Source organism: Panthera tigris, chromosome A1 (genome assembly GCF_018350195.1).
Source record: "Panthera tigris isolate Pti1 chromosome A1, P.tigris_Pti1_mat1.1, whole genome shotgun sequence".
NCBI lineage: Eukaryota > Metazoa > Chordata > Mammalia > Carnivora > Felidae > Panthera > Panthera tigris.
In genome coordinates this window covers 115935603-115960431 of record NC_056660.1, presented here as the reverse complement: position 1 = coordinate 115960431, position 24829 = coordinate 115935603, and the positions used below count along the sequence as shown (strand labels likewise).

At 36.4% G+C, this 24829-nt stretch overlaps 1 protein-coding gene and 1 pseudogene across 4 annotated transcripts in view; one reads left to right on the top strand and one right to left on the bottom strand.

Annotated features, from left to right (window-relative positions):
- Nucleotides 1-24829, bottom strand: part of ANKHD1 (ankyrin repeat and KH domain containing 1) — a 130362-nt gene that overhangs the window by 82766 nt on the left and 22767 nt on the right. For all 4 annotated transcript variants that reach the window (XM_042985305.1, XM_042985309.1, XM_042985307.1 and 1 more), the window contains exons 2-7: nucleotides 19094-19247; nucleotides 12661-12817; nucleotides 11161-11308; nucleotides 10288-10435; nucleotides 8222-8455; nucleotides 5740-5834 (exon numbers count right to left, since the gene is read on the bottom strand). In XM_042985305.1, coding sequence (XP_042841239.1) covers nucleotides 5740-5834; nucleotides 8222-8455; nucleotides 10288-10435; nucleotides 11161-11308; nucleotides 12661-12817; nucleotides 19094-19247 — 936 coding nt within the window. The remainder of the gene's footprint in view (nucleotides 1-5739; nucleotides 5835-8221; nucleotides 8456-10287; nucleotides 10436-11160; nucleotides 11309-12660; nucleotides 12818-19093; nucleotides 19248-24829) is intronic.
- Nucleotides 4344-5486, top strand: LOC107179216 (annotated as a pseudogene).

The window sequence follows — 24829 nt, the reverse complement described above, 5'->3', positions numbered from 1 at the left end:
AAAAATTACACAAACTAGAAATGAATTAAAGTAATTGAAAAAAGACTAAACTCAAAACTGGCAGAAGGAAGGAAATAATAAAGGTTAGAGCAGAATAAATGAGACAGAGAATAGAAAAAGAGAGAAAAGTCAAAGGGGGCACCTGGGTGGCTCAGTAGGTTGAATGTTTGACTTCAGTGCAGGTAATGATCTCACGGTTTGTGAGTATGAGCCCTGTGTTTGGCTCTGTGCTAACAGCTCTGAGCCTGGAGCCTGCTTCAGATTTTGTATCTCCCTCTCTCTCTGCCCCTCCCCTGCTTGTACTCAGTCTCTCTCTTTAATAAACATTAAAAAAAACAACAACAACAATCTAAAGGAACCCTGAAAACAATCTTGAAAAAGAAGAATAAAGCAGGAGGATTCACACTTCCTGATTTCAAAACATGTACAAACCTATAATAAATACAACATTTGGTATGGGAATAAAGACAGACACCTAGACAAAAGGAAGAAAGGAAAGAGTCCAGAAATAAACCCTTGCATATATGGCCAAATGACTTTTTGACAAGGATGTTAAGACCATTCAATTAGGAAAGGTCAGGTTTTTTTTAAACAAATGATGGTGGGAAAACTATACATCCACATGCAAAAGAATGAAGCTGGACCATTACCTGACAGCATACACAAAAATTAACTCAAAAGGGATCAAAAACCTACAACTATAAAACTCTTAAAAGAAAACATAGGACAAACCTTCATGACATGGGATTTGGCAATGATTTTTTGGATATAATACCAAAGGCATAGGCAGCAAGAGAAAAAATAAACAAATTGGATTTCATTAAACTAAAAACTTTTACATACAGGGGCATCTGGGTGGCTCAGTCATTTAAGTGTCTGACTCTTCATTTCAGCTCAGGTCAGGATCGCACAGTTCCTAGGATTGAGCCCTGCATCGGGCTCTGCACTGTCAGCAGAGTGTAATTGGGGTTCTCTCTCCCCCTCTCTGCCCCTTCCCCGCTGTCTCTCTCTCAAAATAAATAAATAAATAAACTTTAAAATAAATAAATAAAAACTTTTATATAAAAGGGAACTATTCAACAGAGTAAAAAGGCAACCAACAGAATAGGAGAAAATACTTGGGTATATTTTATAATGGGTTTAAGAGATTAATATCCAAAATGTATAAGGAAATTCTAAAACTCAAAAACAAAAAACAACCAACCTAATTCAAGAACAGGAAAAGGATCTGAATAGACATTTCAACAAAGAAGATACTCAAACGGCCAATAAGCACATGAAAAGATGATCTACATCACAATCATTAGGGAAATGCACATCAAAACCACAATGGGATACCACCTCACAACCATTAGGATGGCTGCTATTAAAAAAAAACCCCAGAAAATAACAAGTGTTAGTGAGAATATGGAGAATTTGGAACCTCTGTACACTGTAGAAATATAAAACTGGTAAAACCGCTGTGGAAAACAGTAAGTGGTAATTCCTCAAAAAATTAAAAACAGAAATACCATATGATCAAGCAATACCACTCCTACGTATATACCCAAAAGAACTGAAAGCAGGGACTTGATCAGATACTTGTACAGGTATGTTCAAAGCAGTATTATACACAGTAACTAAAGCACGGAAGCAACCCAAGTGTCCACCATAGGATGAATGAATAAGCAAAATATGTTAATATACATAAAATTAAACATTATGCAACCTTAAAAAAGTAAGGAAATTCTGACACATGCTACAATTGGATAAATCTTGAGAAAAATATGCCAAGTGAAATAAGGCAGTCAAAAAAAGACAAATCCTGTAAGATTCCTCTTTTTTAAATTAATTAATTACAGTAAAACCTTGGATTTTGAGTAACTTGTTCTGTGAGTTGGTTCCACAAGAGAAGCAAACATTTCTAATCAATTTTAACTTGATAAACGAGCGATGTCTTGCAATATGAGTGGTACGTAATGCTGAACATCACATGATGAAACTGAGTCAATGGTTCTCCCTCTCCCTTTCTCGCTTGCTTGCTGCTGGATTGTGGGTGATCATCTCTCATGCTCAGATGCTTGGGCTCAAGCCACGGTATTTGGCAGAAAACAGTGATTTTTCAGAACACAAGAAAGTGCCCACAACTGGCACAAGTGTATTTTTTGTCACTTCAAAGCACCTATGGACAGTCCTTTGCTTTTCCATTCAAGAGGAAGTTTAGGAATGCTTTGCTTCATTCCAGGTCAGGCTGCCTGCAGATAGATATAGACCCTTTCCTGTACTGTCTTATTGCCAGTTACATTAAATACAGCATACGACAAGAGTTTATTAATACTGTACTATAGTCAACAGCCATGGGAGCATATAAAATGGACCCCATGCAGCAACAGGTTGAAAAGAAAGGCGGTAAGAATAAAGAGGTGATTACAGTGGAAGTTAAGAAGGAAATCATCAAGAAGTACAAATGAGGTATGTGAGTGGCCGAGAATGCAAGATTTTATAAGTCTACATTTGCATCTCGTCTGGAGAGGAGGAGAAAAAGCAGAGGAATCCCTCACTTGAAATGAGATTAGGGAGCTGTATAAAATGTGGGAAACTGCAAAATTTTGTAGAAAAGTACCACCCATACAAGGCTGTAGCAGTGTGAGCGATGAATCTGTTTAATGACAATGCAAAGTCACATTTCCAGGAAATCCTCAAAATGAGGCAAAACCAAGTGTCATTGAGTAGGTTACTTGTTAAAGTTGCATGAAAAGAAAAAGATTCCACTGAGCAAATAGATAGCAGTGATTCCATTAGTGATAGTGAAAATCGTCCTACACAATAACCCTCCTCTCTCATCTCCCTCACACCAGCCACGAATGTTTTCAAAGGGAAGTGCAGGTTAATTGGATTATCTTTCTTTATATTTTGTATTTTATTTAATATTTTTATTATATTACAGTATTGCAATTATTTTTATGTGAATATTTTTCAGTTGTGGAACGAATCATCTGAGTTTCCCTTATTTCTTACAGGGAAATTTGCTTCGATATACAAGTGCTGTGGATTATAAGCATGATTCTGGAATGAATTATACTCACAAACCAAGGTTTTACTATAATTATGTTTATGATTACTCTTTCATTTTTTATTTTAGAGAGAGAGAAAGAGCAGGAGAGGGGCAGAGAGAGGGAGAGAGAATCTTAAGCAGGCTCCGTGCTCTATGCAGAGCCTGATGCAGGGTTAAATCTCACAACCCTGAGATCATGACGTGAGCCAAAATCAAGAGTCAGACACTTTAACCAATTGAGCCACCCAGGTGCCCTGTATGATTAGTCTTCAGCAAGATAATTAGAGTAGCCAAAATCATAGACAAAAAAAAGAATGGTGATTGCTAGGGGCTAGGGAAAGCAGGGAATGGGAAATTGTTATTGAATGAGTACAGGATTTCACGTTTTTTTTTTAAACTTTTTTTTTTAACATTTATTTATTTTTGAGACAGACAGAGAGCATGAACAGGGGAGGGTCAGAGAAAGAGGGAGACACAGAATCTGAAACAGACTCCAGGCTCCAAGCCGTCAGCACAGAGCCCAACGCGAGGCTCGAACCCACGGACTGCGAAATCATGACCTAAGCCGAAGTCGGACGCCCAACCAACCGAGCCACCCAGGCGCCCCAGGATTTCAGTCTTACAAGATGAAAAGAGTTATGAAGATGGACATTGGTGATAGTTACATAACATTATTAATGTATTTAATACCACTGAACTGTACACTTAACAAAAAGGCTACTATGGGGGAGGCAGCTGGCTGGCTCAGTTGTTAGAAATGCAATTCTTGATTTTGGGGTTGTGAGTTTGAGCCCCATGTTGGGTGTAGTGATTACTTAAAAATAAAATATTTATTTATTTATTTTTTATTTTATTTTATTTTATTTTTTTAAATATTTATTTATTTTAATAAAATCTTTTAAAAATGGCTAAGATGGTAAATTTTATGTTATGTGTCTTTTTAATTTTTTTAACGTTTATTCATTTTTGAGAGACAGAAAGAGAGCACAAGCAGGGGAGGAGCAGAGAGAAGGAGACACAGAATCTGAAGCAGGCTCCAGGCTCTGAGCTGTCAGCTCAGAGCCCAATGCAGGGCTCGAACTCACTGAATGCAAGATCATGACCTGAGCTGAAGTCGGTCGCCCAACCGACTGAGCCACCCAGGCGCCCCTGTTATGTGTCTTTTAACACACACACACACACACACACACAAAAGGGGGGGGGGGAGAAAATAAGTCTATCGGTGTGTTGGAAATGACAGAGCCAAGCCTGCCTTTTGTAGTGCTTCCTACATTGACAGATTTCCAATTAAAGTTAAACAAGTCTCCTCCAGCCATCCAAGATGCCAAAAGGAAAGAAGGTTACAGGGAGGAAGGTGGCTCTGGCCCCTGCTGCAATGAAGAAGCAGGAGGCCAAGAAGGTGGTCAATTCCATCTGAGAAAAGGTCCAAGAATTTTGGCATCAGACAGGATATCCAGCCCAAAAGGAACCTTACCTGCTTTGTCAAATGGCCCCACTACACCCACCTATAGTGGCAAAGGGCTATAAACTCTATAAACATTTAAAAGTGCCTCCCGAGGGCACCTGGATGGCTCATTTGGTTGAGCATCCAACTCTTGGTTTCGGCTCAGGTCATGATCTCAGAGTTTGTGGGTTCAAGCCCGGCGTCAGGCTCCATACTGTGAGCATGAAGCCTGCTTGGGATTCTGCCCCTCTCTCTGCTTATCCCCTGCTCATGCACTCACACTCTCTAAAAATAAATAATAAATAAACTTTAAAAGTGCCTTCCGCACAAAAAATAAAAATAAAATAAAAGTGCCTCCCGCAATTAACCAGTTCACCCAGGCTCTATACCACCAAACAGCTACTCAACTGCTTAAGCTGGCCCATAAATACAGAACAGAGACAAAGCAAGAGAAGAAGGAGAGACTGTTGACCTGGTCTGAGAAGAAAGCTGCAGGGAAAGAGGATGTCCCCGCTAAGAGGCCACCTGTCCTTCAAGCTGGGGTTAATACTATCACCACCTCAATAGAAAATAAGAAGGTTCACTTGGTAGTAACTGCACATGATGTGGATCCCACTGAGCTGATTGATGTCCTGTGTCTTCAGATGGGGGTTCCCTACTGCTTTATCAAGGGGAAGGCCCAGATTGGGGTTTCTGGCCCATGGAAAGACCTGTACCACTGTTGACTTCACACAGCTTAACTTGGAAGACAAAGAAGCTCTGCCTAAGCTGGTGGAAGCTATCAGGACCAATTACAATGACAGATATGATGAGATCCACTATCACTGGGGAAGCAACGTACGGGGTCCAAAGTCAGTGGTTTGCATTGCCAAGTTGGAAAAAGGAAAGGCTAAATAACTGTCCACCAAACTGGGCTAAGTGTATGCTGTTGAATTTTCTGTACATAAAAGTAATAAAAAGTTCTCTTCTGGGGTACCTGGGTGGCTCAGTCGGTTAAGCATCCTACTTCAGCTCAGATCCTGATCTCACAGTTCCTGAGTTTGAGCCCCACATCGGGCTGTTGGCTGTTGGCGTTGAGCCCGCTTCAGATCCTCTGTCTGCCTCGCTCTCTGCCCCTCACCCACTCACACTCTATCTCTCTCTCAAAAATAAATAAACATTAAAAAAAGTTATCTTCCAAAACAAACAAAACAAAAACAAAGGTTAAACAAAACATTGTTTTTCAATAATGTTGTTTCAAGTGAGTGCAATTTAAAATTACCATGCAAGCCTCCATTAAGGCAGTGTGCATCTCATCTGTTTTGTGCTCTTGATCTGCACCAGCGTCAAGTAGAAATCGAACCATATCCAGATGGCCTTAAAGAAAAGAACACAAATTTTAAAATTGTATTTCTAAGGAACTGAGTATTAATTTAATACGTAAGAATTAAAATGAGGAATCATTTTCTTTCAGGTATCTATACAAAAGTTTATAAGAGAATTAATTTTTCATTCAATAAAGCAATGACACTTTTACAAAGCCAATCCAAACTAATAAGCAGGCTCTCGTCAAGGTATCTAGGTTTTAAAGATTGAATTAGTTCAAAGCACATAATTCAAGTTAAATAAAGCAATAATACTATTATATATTCTATTATAAACTACTTATCAAACTATCAAATCAAAACACTGAAATCAAATCAAATGCCAGGTAAAGTATGTTTGCATCATATTTTTCATAAAAACAGAATTAACATAATGACCATAAACTCACTGTGGAAATGAACAGGCATAGAATAATCCTTTCAAAATAATTTCAACCCTCTGGATACATTTAATATATAAAAAGCCTTAATAGTCAGCAAGAAAAAGACAAACACTCCAGTAGAAAAATGGATGAAGGACATGAAATGGTTATTAAAAAAGAAAAGCAAATGATTACTAAACTGAAAAAAAAAAAATTAAACCTTCCTATTAAACAAATGCAAATTAAAATGAGACACCATTTTCTATTATCAAAATGGCAAATATTAAAAAGAATGATAATACCCAGTGTTGGTGAGGGTGTAGGGTGGGATAAAGGGCACTCTCAAACACTGCTGGTGGGAGTGTAAATTGGTTCAACCTTTCTAGAAGGCAATTTGGCAATATGTATCAAAAGCCTTAAAAATGTCCATACCCTTTGACCCAGCAATTCCACTTCCAGGAATTTATCCTAAGGAAATAATCAGAGATTAGGCAAAGATGTCTACACAAGGATGTTATTACAGTGTTTTTAATAATAGTGAAAAACTGGGAACAATTCAAGTGTCCAACAATAGGCATTATGGTGCATCCATCTGAAGTATTTGCAAAGACTACGAGTTCCCTACCCAATACCCACTCTTTCAGTCTTCCTTAATAGTAGAACTCTGATTTTATCTGAGTGGCAAAATGCCTGACTAAAAGACTACATTTCCCAGCTTCCCTTGTTATGTGTAGCCAGTGTGATGTAAGTGGTAGCTATAAGGCAGAACTTCTATGAAGATTCCTTAAAGGTAGCTTACTAAATTGAAGGGCACTCCCCATTTTGCCCTTACCCTTTCATCCTTCCTAGAATATGGATTGCTGGGGCTCTAGCTACCATTTTGGAGTGTAGGTAACTTTGAGGATAGAAACCACATACTAGAAAGGTAGAGCAGAAAAAAGAGAATTCTGAGATCTTGATAGCAGTGGAACTGCTGCTAAACTAGCTCTAGACAGCCTACCCTTGGACTTGATTTATGTAAAAAAGAAAAAGCCTCTCTTTTGTTCAAATAATTCTTAATTTAGGTTTCATGACATGTGCAGCCTAACCCACTCCTGAAATAGTGAAGTACTATGTGACCACCAAAAGCTGTGTTAGAAAAATATTTCTTGAGATGGGAAATGTTCATGACATATTGCTAAATAAAATAAGCACACTACAAAACAGTTAAGTTTGGTTGTATAGTTTAAAAATTATACATATGTTTATATATATATGCTTTAAAAACACACTGGAAGTAAATATACTAAAATACTGTTTACATGCCTTCATCTTTAGGGGGTAACATTACATGTCACTGTAAAATTTCCTTTCCTTACCCTATTCTGTGTTTTTCAAGTTTTCTATATCAACTGTGATTATTATTTTTACTGTTATCTGAGTGTGCTTTATTTTTGAAGTAATAGTTGGAAAAATCATATAAAACAAAAGTTATTAAATAACAGAAACCTTCAAGTTTTATGCTACAAGTTTTCGTTGACTTCATAGCTACCTGAATAAATAGAAATTAAAATAATAAACACACTGTTAAATTATACTTTATGAGATACAGACTAAAATAGACTTTCTATATAATCTCTTAGAAGCTAGATAATTTGACAGCACAAGGAAAACCTAAGTAATACAAAATTAATTCAAATATTTAATCCTCGGGGCGCTTATGTGGCTCAGACAGTTGAGTGTCCAACTCTTGATTTCTTCTTAGGTCATGATCTCATGGTTTGTGACATCGAGCCGTACATTGGGCTCTGCGCTGACAGTGTGGAGCCTGCTTGGGATTCTCTCTCTCTCTCTCTCTCTCTCTCTCTCTCTCTGCTCTTCCCCCAGCTTGTGCACAAGCACATGCACGTGCTCTCTGTTCTCTGTCTCTTGCTCAAAATATATACACATTAAAAAAAAAACCCTCAAAATTCAAATATTTAAATATTCAAAGTTGATATGAAAAAAATATATAAATATTCATATATAGAGAGAGTACCTTTGTAGCATGCAAGGGTAAGAGCACTTTCTTTGAATTCATTAGAATGAGTGTTGATGCCTGCCCCATGATCCAGAAGAACTCTTGCAACTTCCACATGACCTGCACTGGCTGCTTCCATCAAGGGGGTATGTCCATTTTCATTATGATCTTCTATATTTGCACCTTCATTAAGTAGCACTTTCACAATGTCAACAAATCCTCCAGCACAGGCATAAGTTAGTGCAGTATTTCCTAACAGAAGCCAAAAAGAAATATAGAATTATGATAAAATGGAGACAATTATAATTATGCCATGCTCGAGCTCTACCTCTTCAATTCCTTTACATAAACCACTAAAACTATCATCTCAAGTTTTTTTGTTCTATTGGTTAGAAGTAGCAATCTTAATTTTCTTACTAATTAAAAGATTTATTATAAACAGGTCAATTTACTTCTCTTCCTGCTAAAGATATGTGTCAGATGGAAAATGTACCTAAAACAATGAATTGTCTTATGAATAAAATGTATAAAGGAAAGGTAAGAGAAAATTAAGACATGAATATACATAGAAAGAAAATGTTAAATATTCCTAAATTGTACTGTAATGAAAAAAAGAATCATTTTGAATGATACATAGAATATTTTAGATAAAAATATGCTAAAAGGGGATTTTTTTTAAATGACACTTAATCTCACTGGACAAGCTAATGAAGTAGGAAGATATAAACCCCCCTCAGCATAACTCCTTCAAAAGAAAAATTTCTTTACAAGGTCATTATCCCTTGGTTTGCTACTTCTTTCTTTCCTGATTTTATTTTGAGGATTTTTATTTATTAGAGGGGGTAAGAGAAGTGGTTTAACTATCCAACAGTATGAGACTAAAGAAGACTGTTTTAAAGATTCAGCAAGAAGAGTAACATTAAAGAATCCAATGTGTTCAGAATTCAACTGTTCAACCATGTTACACATTAAGCATATTACTATTATTACAACTAAGACAAAGTGGTCAGCAAAATGGTCTACAAATCCTTCTGGGAAGTCTTGCTTATTTTATTATTTTTTTTGAAGTTTGTTTGTTTATTTAGAGAGCGCATGCACGCAAAAGCGAACATGACCAGAGGAGGAGCAGACAGAGAGGGAGAGAGAGAATCCCAAGCAGGCTCCATACTGTCAGCACAGAGCCGGGGATGGGGCTCAAGCTCATGAACCATGAGATTATGACCTGAGCCGAAACCAAGAGTCAGAAGCTTGACTCACCGAGCCACCCAGGCATGTCGCCTAATTTATTTTTAAAATGAGCAAGACTTCCTAGGGGCTTCCTCCTCACTGTTAGTGCAGGGCCTGCTTGGGATTCTCTCTCTCCCTCTCTCTCTGCCCTTCCCCTCTTGCATGTACCCTCACGCTCATTCAAAATAAATAAATTCACTTTAAAAAATCATTTAAAAAAAATAAGGCTACATTTAATATTCACTTAATGGTATGAAACACTGATATGCTTTCATTATGCAAATTTTTAAAAATTATGTTGTTGCCTCACTAAATCCAAGGAATCCTACTACTAAAACTGTACTTATAACTCAAGACACATGACCAAGGCTCCTCCAGTCTGTGTGTCTGGGAAAGACAAATAACTAAAAGAACAGCCCTTACTGTAATAACTTTCATTCTGCCACAAGAATATCTTAATAGTAAATGCATTCGGTATGTCTGACATGAAAATTATTTACCACAGGGTAAATAATCTCAGGTTAATTTATAATCTAAAGACAAGAGAGTTGGATTTAAATGAGATAAAGAATTATAAGATATACAGTTCCTAATTTTGCCTCTTTATATGTTACATATCATTATGGCAAAAAAGAAAGTGTCCCCAACAGAAAAACTGTCACTCTTAGGCAAACACAATCTCAGTCTTTTGATATCAAATTAATTTATATTTTACTCAGAGATCCTGAACAATGGCTAAGATTTTTCTGTAGGTTCACTACTGTTGTGCAGATGTAAAAATCAAATTTTTATCTCTCAGGTTACAATTAAATATATCAATTTCCTTTCCTCAAATTTACACATCACTTTCTACTTACCTGTTGCTGACTGGGAGTTGACATCTGCATCATGAAGAAGTAATAATTTCACGATATCTAAGTAACCTCCACTGGATGCTGCCATTAGGGGAGTTATATCTCCTTTATTCCCTCGATCTTCAACATTAGCATGCATAGCAAGCAATACCTTTAAAACACATACACACAGAGGGAATGTCAATTCTTACTATTAATAGTACTTCTAGAGAATATACTGAATCTGGAAAGATATTCTTTTAGAGTGGGGGTGAAGAAAAATAAAAAAATAACCACCTTTTGGGAAAATATGCCAGTGCTCACCACTTAAAACACTAAGTTAGATGTTATTTTTTACAATTCCATTACATATTGATCTTTAGGTAATGTAGGTAATCACATTAGCCAACCCATGATAAAATGTTAACTGCTCTTTTCAAAGAGTTTGTGTTATGCTTGGGGTTATCTAGCAAGAGAACAGCAAAACTATACTCCCCAAACAGAAACTATCTGGTAAACACATGGGTATTTCCCAATACTGCTAAAACAGACAGAAAAAAACTATAAGAATTGAGGTAATCTGGATGAAATGAAAATAAATCACTACTTTACATTATAGCTGTGTATTATTTCTAAGGATGAGTTTTAAAATATTACTATTATTTCTATGTGCTTCTTATTCATTAGGAACAGTTCTGAGTAGAAAAATTTTTGAGCAGAAAAATGGACCATGCCCAATTGCGTGTGTAGGCAACAAAATTAATTATGTACGACTTTCTATTTTACCCACTGCCTGAAAGGAAAGAACTTGCCCTGTAACTATAATTTCTTTTATTAGTGATAACAAAAATCAAAATCCTTCCACAATTTCAATCACTCAAGATAATTTCTGCTTACTTGTGCTAATTCATAATACCCTGCTGAACAAGCCAAACACAGCAGACTTTCTCCTTCTTCTGTATGTTCATTTACACTTCTGCCTTCATCTAGCAATTTACGAACAGCATTCACATCCCCATCTGAACAAGCTTCTGCCAGACTACGACTGAAAACAAAACCATCAACAATTAGCCAACACAGAAAGACTCAGAACCCTCTCAAAATAAATTACATTAAATACAAAGAGTCATACATAGAAAAATGTTGATACGGTAAGGAAAAAAAATTGCATGAACATTTTGTGTGCTGAGCATCTTGTTTGCAATACTAATTATTCATGTAGGCCAACCAAGCCAGAAAGGCAATAAGTGAATATGAAAACAGCTGTCATTTTTATTTTGTGAAATGTTCTAACATACTGTCATATTAAATTTTAAATAAAGTACATGTACAAGTTTTTAAACTCTACCAATGCAATAATCCGCAAAGACATTTGGGATATAATTCCATGGTTTAAAATTTTGTTTGGTAACAGAAGGTTCAATCTAAGTAAAAATTTTACTACAGAATGTTTAACAAAATCAGGGAGCCTGGCTGGCTCAGTCAGTAGAGCATGCAACTCTTAATCTCAGGATTGTGAGTTCAAGCCCCATGTTGGGTGTAGAGGTTACTTAAAACAACAACAACAAAAAAACCCCAAAACTTTAAAAAAAAAAAAAAAAAAAGAGGCGTGCCTGGGTGGCTCGGTTGGTTAAGCGTCCAACTTTGGCTCAGGTCATGGTCTCATGGTTTGTGGGTTTGAGCCCCACATTAAGCTCTGTGCTGACAGCTCAGAGCCTGGAGCCTGCTTCCGATTCTGTGTTCCCCTCTCTCTCTCTGCCCCTCTCCTGCTCACACTGTCTGTCTGTCTGTGTGTCTGTCTTTCTCTCTCTCAAAAATGAATAACCATTAAAAAAAAATTGATAAATCTCAAACTTTAATATGCACATGAATCACCCATTTTTCTTGTTAAAATACAGATTCTGATTCAGTAGCTCTGAGGTGAGGTCTGGAATTCTGCATTTCTAATGAGATCTAAGGCACTGCTTGCTGCTACTGCTACTTATGAATCATATTTGAGTAGCAAGCACTTGGATTAGAGCAACCTATTTCATTTATTATTACTTAAGCAGTCAGTTTAGAGTGTACTAGGATAATCAGAGTAAGTAACTGCCTTAGAAATAGAAATCAGATCTTTATTCACTTTGGATTTCTCACTTGTGGTATTTTCATTCCACAAGAATGTTCAATGAATATGAGTAGAATGCAAGAATAAAAATATAACATCTATTTTTATATCCACACACATATATATATAACACCATATATATACACTTAAAATATTAATAGCCATTCTAATAGCCACTTAGCTAAAGTTTATAAATCCCTCCAAAAGATATACTTGACCAAAATTTGTTACTTCCCCAAAGTCCACTCCAGAAAATGTCTAATATCCAGAAGAATTCATTATACACATACGTGTCTACTTGTCCTGCATTGTGGCTGTTTTCTGCTCTCATTCGGGTCAGTGCAGCAGCAGCTTCATCTAGTGCACAACTTACTGAGGATGTCAGTCTCCGGAGTACCTCAGGGTCTGCAAAAGCTTTACCATCAGCAGTTGACAATTTGCCAATTCCTTCAGCATGCGTCAATGAATCAGGCAGCACAGGGGAAGAAAAAACATAAAGTGCAAGTTGTAATTACATTTCTAAACACTACTATGTAGGGCAAAACCGGCAGAGTCTCCATAGATAAGGCTGACATTCAGAACATAAGGTTGATATCAATTTTGTCACTAATGTCAAAAGGCCATCACATAACCACCTGTTTTAGTCTTTCCATCTTTGCAATGCACATCATACTAATTTGTTCCCTACCTAATTCCAAATGTAACTTAACGTGAGGCTCATTGAGGAAAATGAAAGTTCTTTCAAAATATATAGTCATACTGTAAGATCTCTAGTATAAGATCATATTTATCTATACTCTTTTCAGTAGTAATAAAGGGAATATTCTGTACTATTATAACAAACAACCCAACAGTTTTTCCTTTTGGTGGAATAGCCACCTAGAACCATCTTCTAGGATAACAGTATAAATTGAAATAAGTTCATTCTTATATTTATTATGTTCTTGTGATTTGTAGACATTGGGAAGACAAAAAGGGATAAGGCATAGTTCCCGTCCTTATGGAGCTCACAGTCTAGTGGGGCTATTAGGTGTCTAACTTGCCAATAAATCTTTTTGTCTAGATTCAGTGAGGAATCAGATACTGCTGTAACAGAAAATTTTGATGATAATATCATTGCCTGATCACTACTGAAAATGAGAGAAAAACAGTTAATGAAGTTTTGGAGAACAACAACAAGGAAAGAAAGAAGGGAAAATTTTCCCAATAAGATATAAAATGTATTAGGATGCCATGAAAATTATAACAGCATGAGGGGCATCTGGGTGGCTCAGTCGGTTGAGCGTCCGACTTCAGCTAAGGTCATGATCTCGTGGTTTGTGAGCTCGAGTCCCACATCAGGCTCTGTGGTAACAGCTCAGAGCCCGGAGCCTGTTTCAGATTCTGTGTCTCCTCCTCTCTCTGCCCCTCCCATACTCATGCTCTGTCTCTCAATAATGAATAAACGTTAAAAAAATTTCAAAAAAGAAAGAAAATTATAACAGTATGTTATCTGCACAGAAACAGATAATTATATCAAGGATATACAAGAGATGAGGTGTCTACGTGGCTCAGTCGGTTGAGCGTTTGACTCTTGATTTCAGCTCAGGTCATGATCTCAGTTTGTGAGTTTGAGCCCCACGTTGGGTTCTGTGCTGACAGTGTGGAAGCCTGCTTGGGATTCTCTCTCATTCCCTCTCTCTCTGCTCCTTCTCCACATGCATGCATGTGCATGCTCTCTCTCTCTCAAAATAAATAAACTTAAAAAAGAAAAAAGCCCTAGATCATTTGTAAATTGACATTTCAAATTAAAGGAGATGGGAGGGCTTATTTCAAAAACACTGTTCAGAAAGTGATTATCATTTGAAAATTAAGACGGATCTCTAATTCACCCCATTCCCAAAAATAAATACCAAGTAGACTGAAGATCTAAATGTATAAAATAAAGACTGAAAGGCACTACTATACTATGTGGTATTTTCTAATGCTGATGTAGAGGAGGCTTTTCTATGCATGAGACCAAATCCCCAAAACCATGAAATAAAAGATTAATACATGTGATATTAAACATTTTTAATTTCAGTAAAAATTTCTATATAATTAAGCACACCATAAAGTTAAGGCAAAATAAAAACTGGAAAAATTAGCATCCAATAAACTTATATTATCATTTATAAAGAGCTACCAAGCAACTTGCCGATATTAAATGAACATAAACTTTGAAATTGATAATAAAAATGACTGAAGTGTAAGGCCCTCTAAAACTTAATAGGAATGTATACTGGTACAAGTTGGCAGGGTGGGAGCAAATTTGACAAGTTATCAAAATTCAAAAAAAATTTTAATGTTTATTTATTCATCTTGAGAGAGAGAAAGAGAAAGCATAAGCAGGGGAGGGGCACAGAGGAGAGACAGAATCCCAAGCAGGCTGTACACCATCAGAGCAGGGACTGATGTGGTGCTCAAACTCACAAACTGTGATATCAAGTGTCAAGAGTCAGACATTTAACCAACTATGCCACCAAAGCGCCCCTTTCTTTTTATATATATATAATTTTTTAAATGCAAAACTTTAAGTGTAAACATTCTTTGACACAGTGATACCACTTTCTAATAATTTGTCCTATAAAGATACTTGCACAAGTAAGAAAAATTATAAATGAATATCAACTACATCATTATTTGTAATATGGGAAAAGAGGAAATAACCTAAATATCCCTCGATAAGGAACTGTAAAATAAATCATGATACATCTAAGCAAGAGAATATTATCTTACCCTTTAAAAGAAGGAGAAAGTGGGGCACCTGGGTAGCTTAGTCGGTTAAGCATCTGACTCTTGATTTGGGCTCAGGTCATGATCTCCCAATTCATGAGATCGAGCCCTGCGATGGGCTCTGCACTGACACCCTGCTTAGGATTCTCTCTCTCTCCCTCTCCCTCTCATTCTCCTTCTCTCCCACTCTTTCCCAAAATGATTAAAAACAAAACAAAACAAGGAGAAAGAGACATACCATGTTATACAAGGATGCCCACAATAAATTAAGTGAAAAAAAGGGAGTTACAATACATTTTGTGTAACGTGACGCTTACTTCATTGTTTTAAAAATTATGTGTGTTTAAATATATACATGCATTTATAAAGCTACACAGGAAAAAGCCTGGAAGTATATGTAAACCTTAACAATAGGAAGGTTTTATTATCTACTTAATACATTTCATATTGCTTTACCTACCTTTGATCGTATTATATTTATAATTTAGAAGAACATAATTTTTAAAAATTATTCTTGTGGGGCACCTGACTGGCTGAGTCAGTACAGCATGTGACTGGGTATCAGCGTTGTGAGTTTGAGCCCCAAACTGCATGCGGAGATTACTCAAAAATAAAATCTTAAAAAAAATTAAAAACAGAGGTGCCTGGATGGCTCAGTCGGTTAAGCATCCAAGTCTTGATTTCGGCTCAGGTTATGATCTCACGGTTCCTGAGTTTGAGCCCCGTGTTAGGCTCTGCTCTGACAGTGTGGAACCTGTTTGGGATTCTCTATCTCCTTCTCTTTCCGTCCCTCTGCACCTCCCCTGCTCATGCTCTTTCCCTCTCAAAAAATTAAAAATAACAACAAAAATAAATAAATAAATAAAATTCTTGAAATAGCTTTAAGATTCTTCATTTTCTCTAAGAATATCAAAGAATCTTAAAGAAAAAACATTTTCCATTTCATTTTTTCAGTTAAAATAGTGTCAAAAATCCTATTTTCCTTAATAAGCCTAGTAATGCCTAGTATATTCTCACAATTAGAAACACAGAATCTAGGAGCACCTGGCTGGCTTAGTTGGTGGAGCATGTGACTCTTCATCTTAGGGTCATGAGTTTGAGCCCTACATTGGGTGAAGAGACTACTTAAAAGCAAAAACAAAAAACCACAGAGTCTAAAAATTCCTGAAAACAATGTCCAAAAAGCAAATGAAAATGCTCTAGGACAAAAAGAAAATATTCATTAAACAGTTGACTTGCACAGTTCTTAGAAAGAAGCACATCATTTTAAAATACATTTGACAACTTCTTTGGACTACCAAAGACATATCTAACTGTGTATGGAGTTTAAATTGTCAAAATATGCAAAATTTTTAAATTCAATAGTTTTTAACACCTCCTGAAAGGCAGATAATCATTACTTTCAAGGTTTATGTTCTTTCTATCAATATATGTATGAAAAACAGGCAATTCTAAGGTATCTCGCTGCTTTTTCTAGACTTCTATGAATTAAGAGAAAACAGGGAAAGAAAAGTGCTTAATGTACCAGAAAACAGCCCTGAATAAGAATCATGAGGTGCCAGAAAAAAGGAGAAATTAGTTTAAAGCCCTTAGTTAGGAATTAAGGAATAGTACGCTCAACATGAGTGAAGTGTCAGCCTAAATCAGAGAGTAAAGATATGCTACCACCAGAAAACAAAGCCTAAACCTTTTCTAAGAAAAGGAAAACAGAGAAGACTTTTCTCCAAGTTTCTCTCTGCTCTAAGCAAAAGAATGTAAGATTCCAAAGCAAAGCAAACAAACAAACAAACAAAAAAATTAGAGTGTAGTCATGGCACTCCCATTTCAGGAATCTTATACAGTATATCCCTAAATCACAAGTAGGAGATTTACAGGAAATCCAGACTAGAAGGGAAGGACATTCAATGTCATTATCAATGTGATGTGATCTTTATACCTTTTTTTTTTTTATTACTAGTTCTGCCCTAATTTAAACAGTCTTATTTTGTTCAATTTAATTTTAAGTTTCTATCAGTTCCAAAAAGATACAGTAGGTAGACTAAAAGTCAATGGGCTACAAATTGTACCTGTGCTTTTCCATAACAGGACAGAATTAAAGGAATAACAAGATGATATCAAGTAAGCTCATTTTTAACATAACATCTGTCTTTCCAAGAATAATAGAAAAATGCTCAATTTGGGGTACCTGGGTGGCTCAGGTAGTGATCTCACAGTCATGAGATTGAGCCCAGCATCATACTCCACACTGAGCATGTAGTCTGCTTCGGATTCTCTCTCTCTTCTTCTCCCTCGGCTCAACCCCCACTCTCTCCCACTCCCTCTCTCAAAATAAATAAGTTTGAGACAGAGAGACAGAGCGTGTGCAGGAGACAGGCAGAGAGAGAGGGAGACACAGAATCTGAAGCAGGTTCCAGGCTCTGAGCTGTCAGCACAGAGCCCGACGCGGGGCTCAAACCCACAAACCGTGGGATCATGACCTGAGCTGAAGTCAGACACTTAACTGAGCCACCAAGGTGCCCCTCAGAATAAATGAATAAACTTTACCAAAAAATGTTCAATTTATTTTAGCTCTTGTCCTTGTCATTATTTGATCAAATTGATGCTGTATTATTCAGTCAATATGAAATGTGCTAAAAAGCTGCTGTGATTTTTCTGAATCTTTAATATTATGCTTATTAGAGTACTCAGTAACTGAATCAAATTTCTATACTTTAAAACTTTTTTATTTTGAATTTTCTGAAGTTTAATAGCTTTAACATGGTTTAAAGTATATATGGCACTCTAACAAGTTTTTAGGCATTATTTTTTAATTTATTTTTTAGGCACTATTTTAAAAAATAACCTATACATTCCTCTAGATTAAATTCTTACATGTATTTAACATACACATATATTTATGCTAAATAAGTAACTAAAAGGAGTGTCATACAAAGTGAACATATCTCAAAAGCAATATAAAAAAAAAACAACATAAAAGATTTTAAAAAGTTAACTTCCTTCTTAAAACAATTTTAGCTGATAAAAAGCCTTTCTTTATAGTGGAATGGAGACTTGGTACAGCAAATAATAAACAGGGTGTTCAATATAAACAACAGTAATAAAATAATAAATAAAATAAAATAATACAATAAAAAATAGCAACTTAGGAGGCACCTGGGTGGCTCAGTTAGGTGTCAAACTCTCGATTTCAGCTCAGGTCATGATCTCACAGTTTGTATGATTCAGTCCTGCATCAGGCTCTGCACTCGCAGCTCTACCTCTCTCCCTGCCCCTCTCCTGCTCACATGCATGCATACCCTCTCTCTTTCTTTCTCTCAAAATAAATAAACATCTTTTTTTAAAAAATAGCCACTCATAGGGGCACCTGGCTGAGTCAGTTGGTTAAGCATCTGACTTTGGCTTAGGTCATGATCTCACGGTATGGTCTGTGAGTTCAAGCCCTGCACTGGGCTCTCTGCTGTCAGTGCAGAACAGAGCCCGCTTCAGATCCTGTCTCCCTCTCTCTCTGCCCCTCCTGCACACAAGCGCATGTGCAAGAGCGTTCTCTCTCTCAAAAATAAATAAACATTAAAAAACTAGCAACTTATAATAATTAAGTTATCCCTAGACTAAAATGAGTAAGAAATCACAGGCAGAATACCCTTAAATCAGTTCAGATCAAAGATTCATAACTTACGGAACCAAATTTATCTCACACATTTATAATGTAATTGGAAATAGATAAGTTTTCATTGATAAGTATCTGATTATCTAAGACCTTTAAAAATAGTGTTGAGCCCAGAAATCATTCTCTAAAAACTTTCAACCAAGAATTTTTTAAATATAAAACGTGAACAATAAAAAACATAACACATACTAAGAGTTCAAATCTCATATAATGTTATATAATTTTGGGGCAATCTTGCACAGCTCTGTACAGAGATCTAGACTTTTAAAGAGATGAAAATAACAAAACAAGAAATAAATTACCTGCTGCTTCCAGCAATGCTTCTAATCGTGCCTGTGTCTCTGGATCCACAGTGCGTAAGTCTGCTCCTTCTGCAGTACTTGATAAGAATATCTCTGATGTTGTTTTAAGTACTGGGTTATCCAGATCTTCTTGGTCCAAAATAAACGATTCAACCTGTTTATGAGTTAAAAATGCAGTATCTATGAAACTAATCTCCATATTGTCAGAATAACTATAATTTAAAGTAATATGATTTCTGATTTAGAATTTAAGTATAAGCAGATAAATTACCGTAGAAACATGAGGCTGTGGGAAGGGTCTTTGAGGGAGCGTCCTGCCTATCTGCTTATCTTCAGACATAACTATAGTCTAATTCAGGTACACCAGATTCAAGTTTCCTGAAGAGCGTTTCATCTTCTGTGCCTAGCACAGAGCTTGGTTTCTTTTTGTTTAAAAAAAATTTTTTTTAATGTTTATTTATTTTTGAGAGAAAGAGAGAGACAGCAAGTGAGCAGGGGAGGGGCAAATAGAGAGGGAGACACAGAATCCGAAGCAGGCTCTAGGCTCCGAGCTGCCAGCACAGAGCCCGACGCGGGGCTCAAACCCATAGACCACAAGATCATGACCTGAGCCGAAGTGAGGCACTTAAACCGACTGAGCCACCCAGGCACCCCCGTTTTTTGTTTTTAAATGAAACAAGTACATGAACATAGCCCCTGGGAAGATGAAAATTGGACTAGATAGTAAAAAAGACTAGATAGCATGGATAGGTCATTAAGGCACATTTTTTCCTCTCTTCTAATCAATTTATTAATTTCTGATTCTTAAAAGAAAATAGTATTTAAAACACTGCCAAATATCTGGAGCCCTACAGACAAGAAAGTTAAATGAGGTTAGGAAACATACCTGTTTGTTCACTGCTGTATCCTCTGGCCTAAGAATACATCATATAAAGTAGGTATTGAATACATAATCGTTGAAATGAATGAATGGTATAAGCAAAAGCAACTAATGAAAATAAACATGTAACCTTCTAATTTCAAAACAAGTTAATTCTAAATTAATTTTCTCAACAAGTAACATATGTACAATCTTTCTGGGAAGCAATTTGGAAATGTGTACCAAAATGCTTTAAAAGGCTCATGCCCTTTGATTCAGTAATTCCATTTTCAGGAATCTATCCTTTAATAAGTATCTGAAAACCACAGGGCACCTGGCAGACTCAGTTGGAAGAGCATGTGGCTCTTGATCTGGGGATCGTGAATTAGAGCCCCACACTGGGTGTAGAGATTACTTAAATAAGTAAAACTTAAAAAAAATGGTTTTTTAAGTATCTGAAAGCCAGACAAAAATATGCAGGGGTAGTCACTGCACATTAATTCAAATTCCAAAAATGAGAGGAAAAAAAACTACAACAGGGAATTTGGTAAATATATTTTGTACATTCACAGCATAGACTACCATGCAGTCATTAAAAACAATGTTTTTAAAGCATAATTTAGTTACATGAGAAAACATTTATAAAGTTAAATGAAAATCACAAAATTCAAAACAGTACGATCTTTGCTAAAAATATACATATATGATTGTAAACATGAACATGACTACTCATGTATATAACGAATATATACTTATATACCTAGATATATCTGCAATATGTAAATATGTATAACCAGGGAGGTTAACATATTTGTAGACAGATAGAAAAATAGGAACAGAAAGGTTAAGTACTTCTCCATGGTCACATAGCTAATAAATGACAAAGACAAGGACAGGTTTCAAACCCAAGCCACATAGCTACACAATCTGTGCTCTTAACTACTAGACAAGGCCACCAGACAGGACCACAGTACTTGGACTACATTATTTGGCATATGTGGCTGTTGTCGTTAGTTTCATAATGGACACCAAAAAACATCCTAAGAAAGAGTGTAAAGTGAAAACAATTTGGTTACATTTTATTATCCAGTGAAGTACTAAAATTTTACAAAAATAAACTTCAGATCTAATAACATGGAGCCACATTACTATCCTGTAACACAGCTTCTTTCATATGGAATTACAGACAAAGATGCCATTCTAAATCCATGCCAAAAGATAAATGCAGCCTACCAGTTGTTAAATTATATTAAAAGATAACTGTGTGTACAATAAAAATCTTCTCACGGGCCCAAGAAATTATTAGGTATTATTAGGAACTTACCAGTTATGAGAACAGAAAAACCATCATTCCAAATTCTAGAGTTTTTTTATTACAAATGGTACTGAGAAGTTAACGTTTCTATTTTATAAAAAGCATTGGTCTAATATGGTATTACACATATTATGAAGACAAACAGAGATTATAGGTACCATGTAACATTTTAAAAATCCAAGTTAAGGATTTTCTATTCTCTCCCATTCATTTCCCCAATGAGTAAACAGTATTTACTCAAGTCCTGTTTTATATGAAGCACCATGACAGTACAAAAATATGATAGAAGATAGAAGTTAAAGGCACCATGACTATCACAAAAGACCCCAAAGAGAAACAAATGGTACAACTACATGTATTAAACAGTGAGAAATCACTTCCAGCCCCAGTAATCCAAGACTTTGCACATGCAGCAGCATTTAACTTAGGCTTTGAAGGATGAATAGAATTTCACGAGGTAGTCAGACATGGGAATAGAGGTAGAAGGGAATGAAATAAAAAATGGGCTTGAAGATGCATTTGGAAAGCAATGAGTGGTCCACACTAAAAAAATACAAGGTCCTTCATATACTGCTCGTGGGAATCTAAATGACACGACCCCTGTGGGGAACAGTTTTGCAGCTTCCCAAAAATTAAACATAGAATAACCGTATGACCCAGAAATTTCACTTCTATGTATATACCTAAGAGGATTTTTTTTAATGTTTATTTATTTTTGAGAGAGACAGAGAGACAGAGGATGAGTGGGGGAGGGGCAGAGAGAAAGGGAGACACAGGATCTGAAGCAGGCTCCAGGCTCTGAGCTGTCAGCACAGAGCCTGACACATGGCTTGAACCCCCGAACCACAAGATCATGTCCTGAGCCAAAGTTGGATGCTTAACCAACTAAGTCACCCGGGTACCCCTACCTAAGAGGATTTAAAACATACAAAAATATGTCTACAGAAGGCCATACCTGTATTATGCACAATAGACAAAAATTAGAAAAAAAAAAGTCTATCAACTGGTAAATGGATAAACAAAATGTGGTATATCCATATAATGTAATATCATTCGGCCATTAAAAGGAGTAAGTAATGAGGGGCGCCTGGGTGGCTCAGTTGGTTGAGCATCCGACTTCAGCTAAGGTCAGGAGCTCACAGGCTATGGGTTCCAGCCTCGCGTTGCGCTCTGTGCTGACAGCTTGGAGCCTGGAGCCTGCTTCAGATTCTGTGTCTCCCTCTCTCTCTGCCCTTCCCCTGTTCATGCTCTGTCTCTCTGTCTCAAAAATAAATAAAAACATTAAAAAAATAAATCAAAAAACACAGGAGTAAGTAATGACACATGATATAGAATGCAAGGCGAACCTTGCAAATACTATGCTTAATGAAAGAAGAAACAAGAAGTCACATATTGTATGGTTCCACCTATATGCAATGACCAACAGAAACAGATTTATAGAGATAGAAAGTAATTTAGTGGTTAACTGAAGAGTCAGTCAGAGAGGGAGGAATGAGAGTGAGTACTAATAGGTCTCAAGTTTCTTTCTGGAATAATGAAAATGTCTGGTATTAGATACTGGTGAAGGTTGCTATACAACCTTGTAAATACACTAAAAACTACTGAATTGTACACTTTAAAATGCTAAATTTTATGGAAAGGTAAACTTTACATCAATTTTTTAAAAAACTATAAAGTACCTAAAGTACAACTACAGCTTTAGGCTACACAGAACAACCGGGAAGAGATTTGAATAACAACAGGCAAAAGTTGATTTGCTCATGGTCTATCTGGTCACCACCAGGAGAAGGAGAGAACATCAGTAGCAATGTCATCCGGGATGTCAGTAATGTTAGTATCACATACACAAGACAGCACATGCCTAAGTGCAAGACAGCACATGCCTAAGTGCTTGGGAAGAATCAAGTTTGGAAGAAAAACACAAAATAGAGATGTGTCCCATGCCTTCAAAAGGCTTACAACCTCTCTCCAAAAATTAAAATTCATAAAACAACTTACTCAGTTTAATTCTCCTACATCTTAAAAATGCATGTAAATTCAAGTTTCAATCAGGCAACATGACATAATGGAAAGAATATTGTACTAGAGATCAGGAGACTTAGGTTAAAGTATCAGTTTCATCAGGCACTATGTGTGATGTTAAGCTGTCACTTTCTGCGTTTCTGACGTTCCATTTCTTCCTCAATCAACAAAGGTAATACCTGCCCTACCTATCTTACAATGCTACTGAAATGATGAAATAAGGTAAAATAACTTGAAAATAATAAAACACTATATAGGGGCGCCTGGGTGGCGCAGTCGGTTAAGCGTCCGACTTCAGCCAGGTCACGATCTCGCGGTCCGTGAGTTCGAGCCCCGCATCAGGCTCTGGGCTGATGGCTTGGAGCCTGGAGCCTGCTTCCGATTCTGTGTCTCCCTCTCTCTCTGACCCTCCCCCGTTCATGCTCTGTCTCTCTCTGTCCCAAAAATAAAAAAAATAAAAAATAAAAAACAATAAAAATAAAACACTATATAAATGTAATTTTTTAAATTTTATGTAATTATAACTCTTTTGTCCTGTCACTCACCAGTGTCTATATTCTATGCCTTTTCAAACTGGAAGAGTGATATTCATGAAGAATCTCACATGATACACTTTCATCAGCACTCACTTGAATTCCTTTTTTTCATTTTATTAACCTTTTCAGTTTCATTAAGATATAATTAACATACAAGACTTTATGAGCTTAAGGTGTCCAACATAATGATTTCATGTACGTATATACTAAATGATTACCACAGCAAGTTCCATCACTTCACATAGTTATAATTTTTCCTGTGATGATCACTTGAATTTTCAAGTGTAGTTTTAGGCATTTTATATTTAAATGCTGGCCCAAAAGATCAAATTCTAAATATCTACAACACTTGTTAGAAAAGTGTTAAGTTTCTCAGAATGAGTTAATAATTATACATAACTATATACACAAATGATCTGAATACATTTATGTCAATCAGAGGTACCAAAATGCACTCAACTCTAATATATCCTTTGTCTTGTCTTCTCCAAAATTTTATTTATGTTTTTATTAAAAAAAGTTTTTTTAATGTTTATTTACTTTTGAGAGAGACAGAGACGGAATGTGAGTGGGTTGGGGCAGAGAGAGAGAGGGAGACACTGATCTGAAGCAGGCTCCAGGCTCTGAGCTGTCAGCACAGAGCCCAACGTGGGGCTCGAACTCACAAGCTGTGAGATCATGACCTGAGCTGAAGTCGGCCACTCAACCGACTGAGCCAGCCAGGCACCCCCTTCTTCAAAATTTTAAAAGCCTGTCTCAATGTGCACTCAATAAAAGCAAAAAATATCCAGTTATGTCTATTACTTTGGGAATATTTGGTGGCTTGCTTTTGGCAGTTCATAAATATCTCACCTGATAAACCTGTTGAAATACATACACTTATAATTCAGATTGCAATAGCATTATCTCAAAATATATCTGGTCAGCCAACATGAAAACCATCTATAGCTCTATGGAAATACTAAATTAGACAAATTCTGTATATTTAACATAAAAGGCTTGGT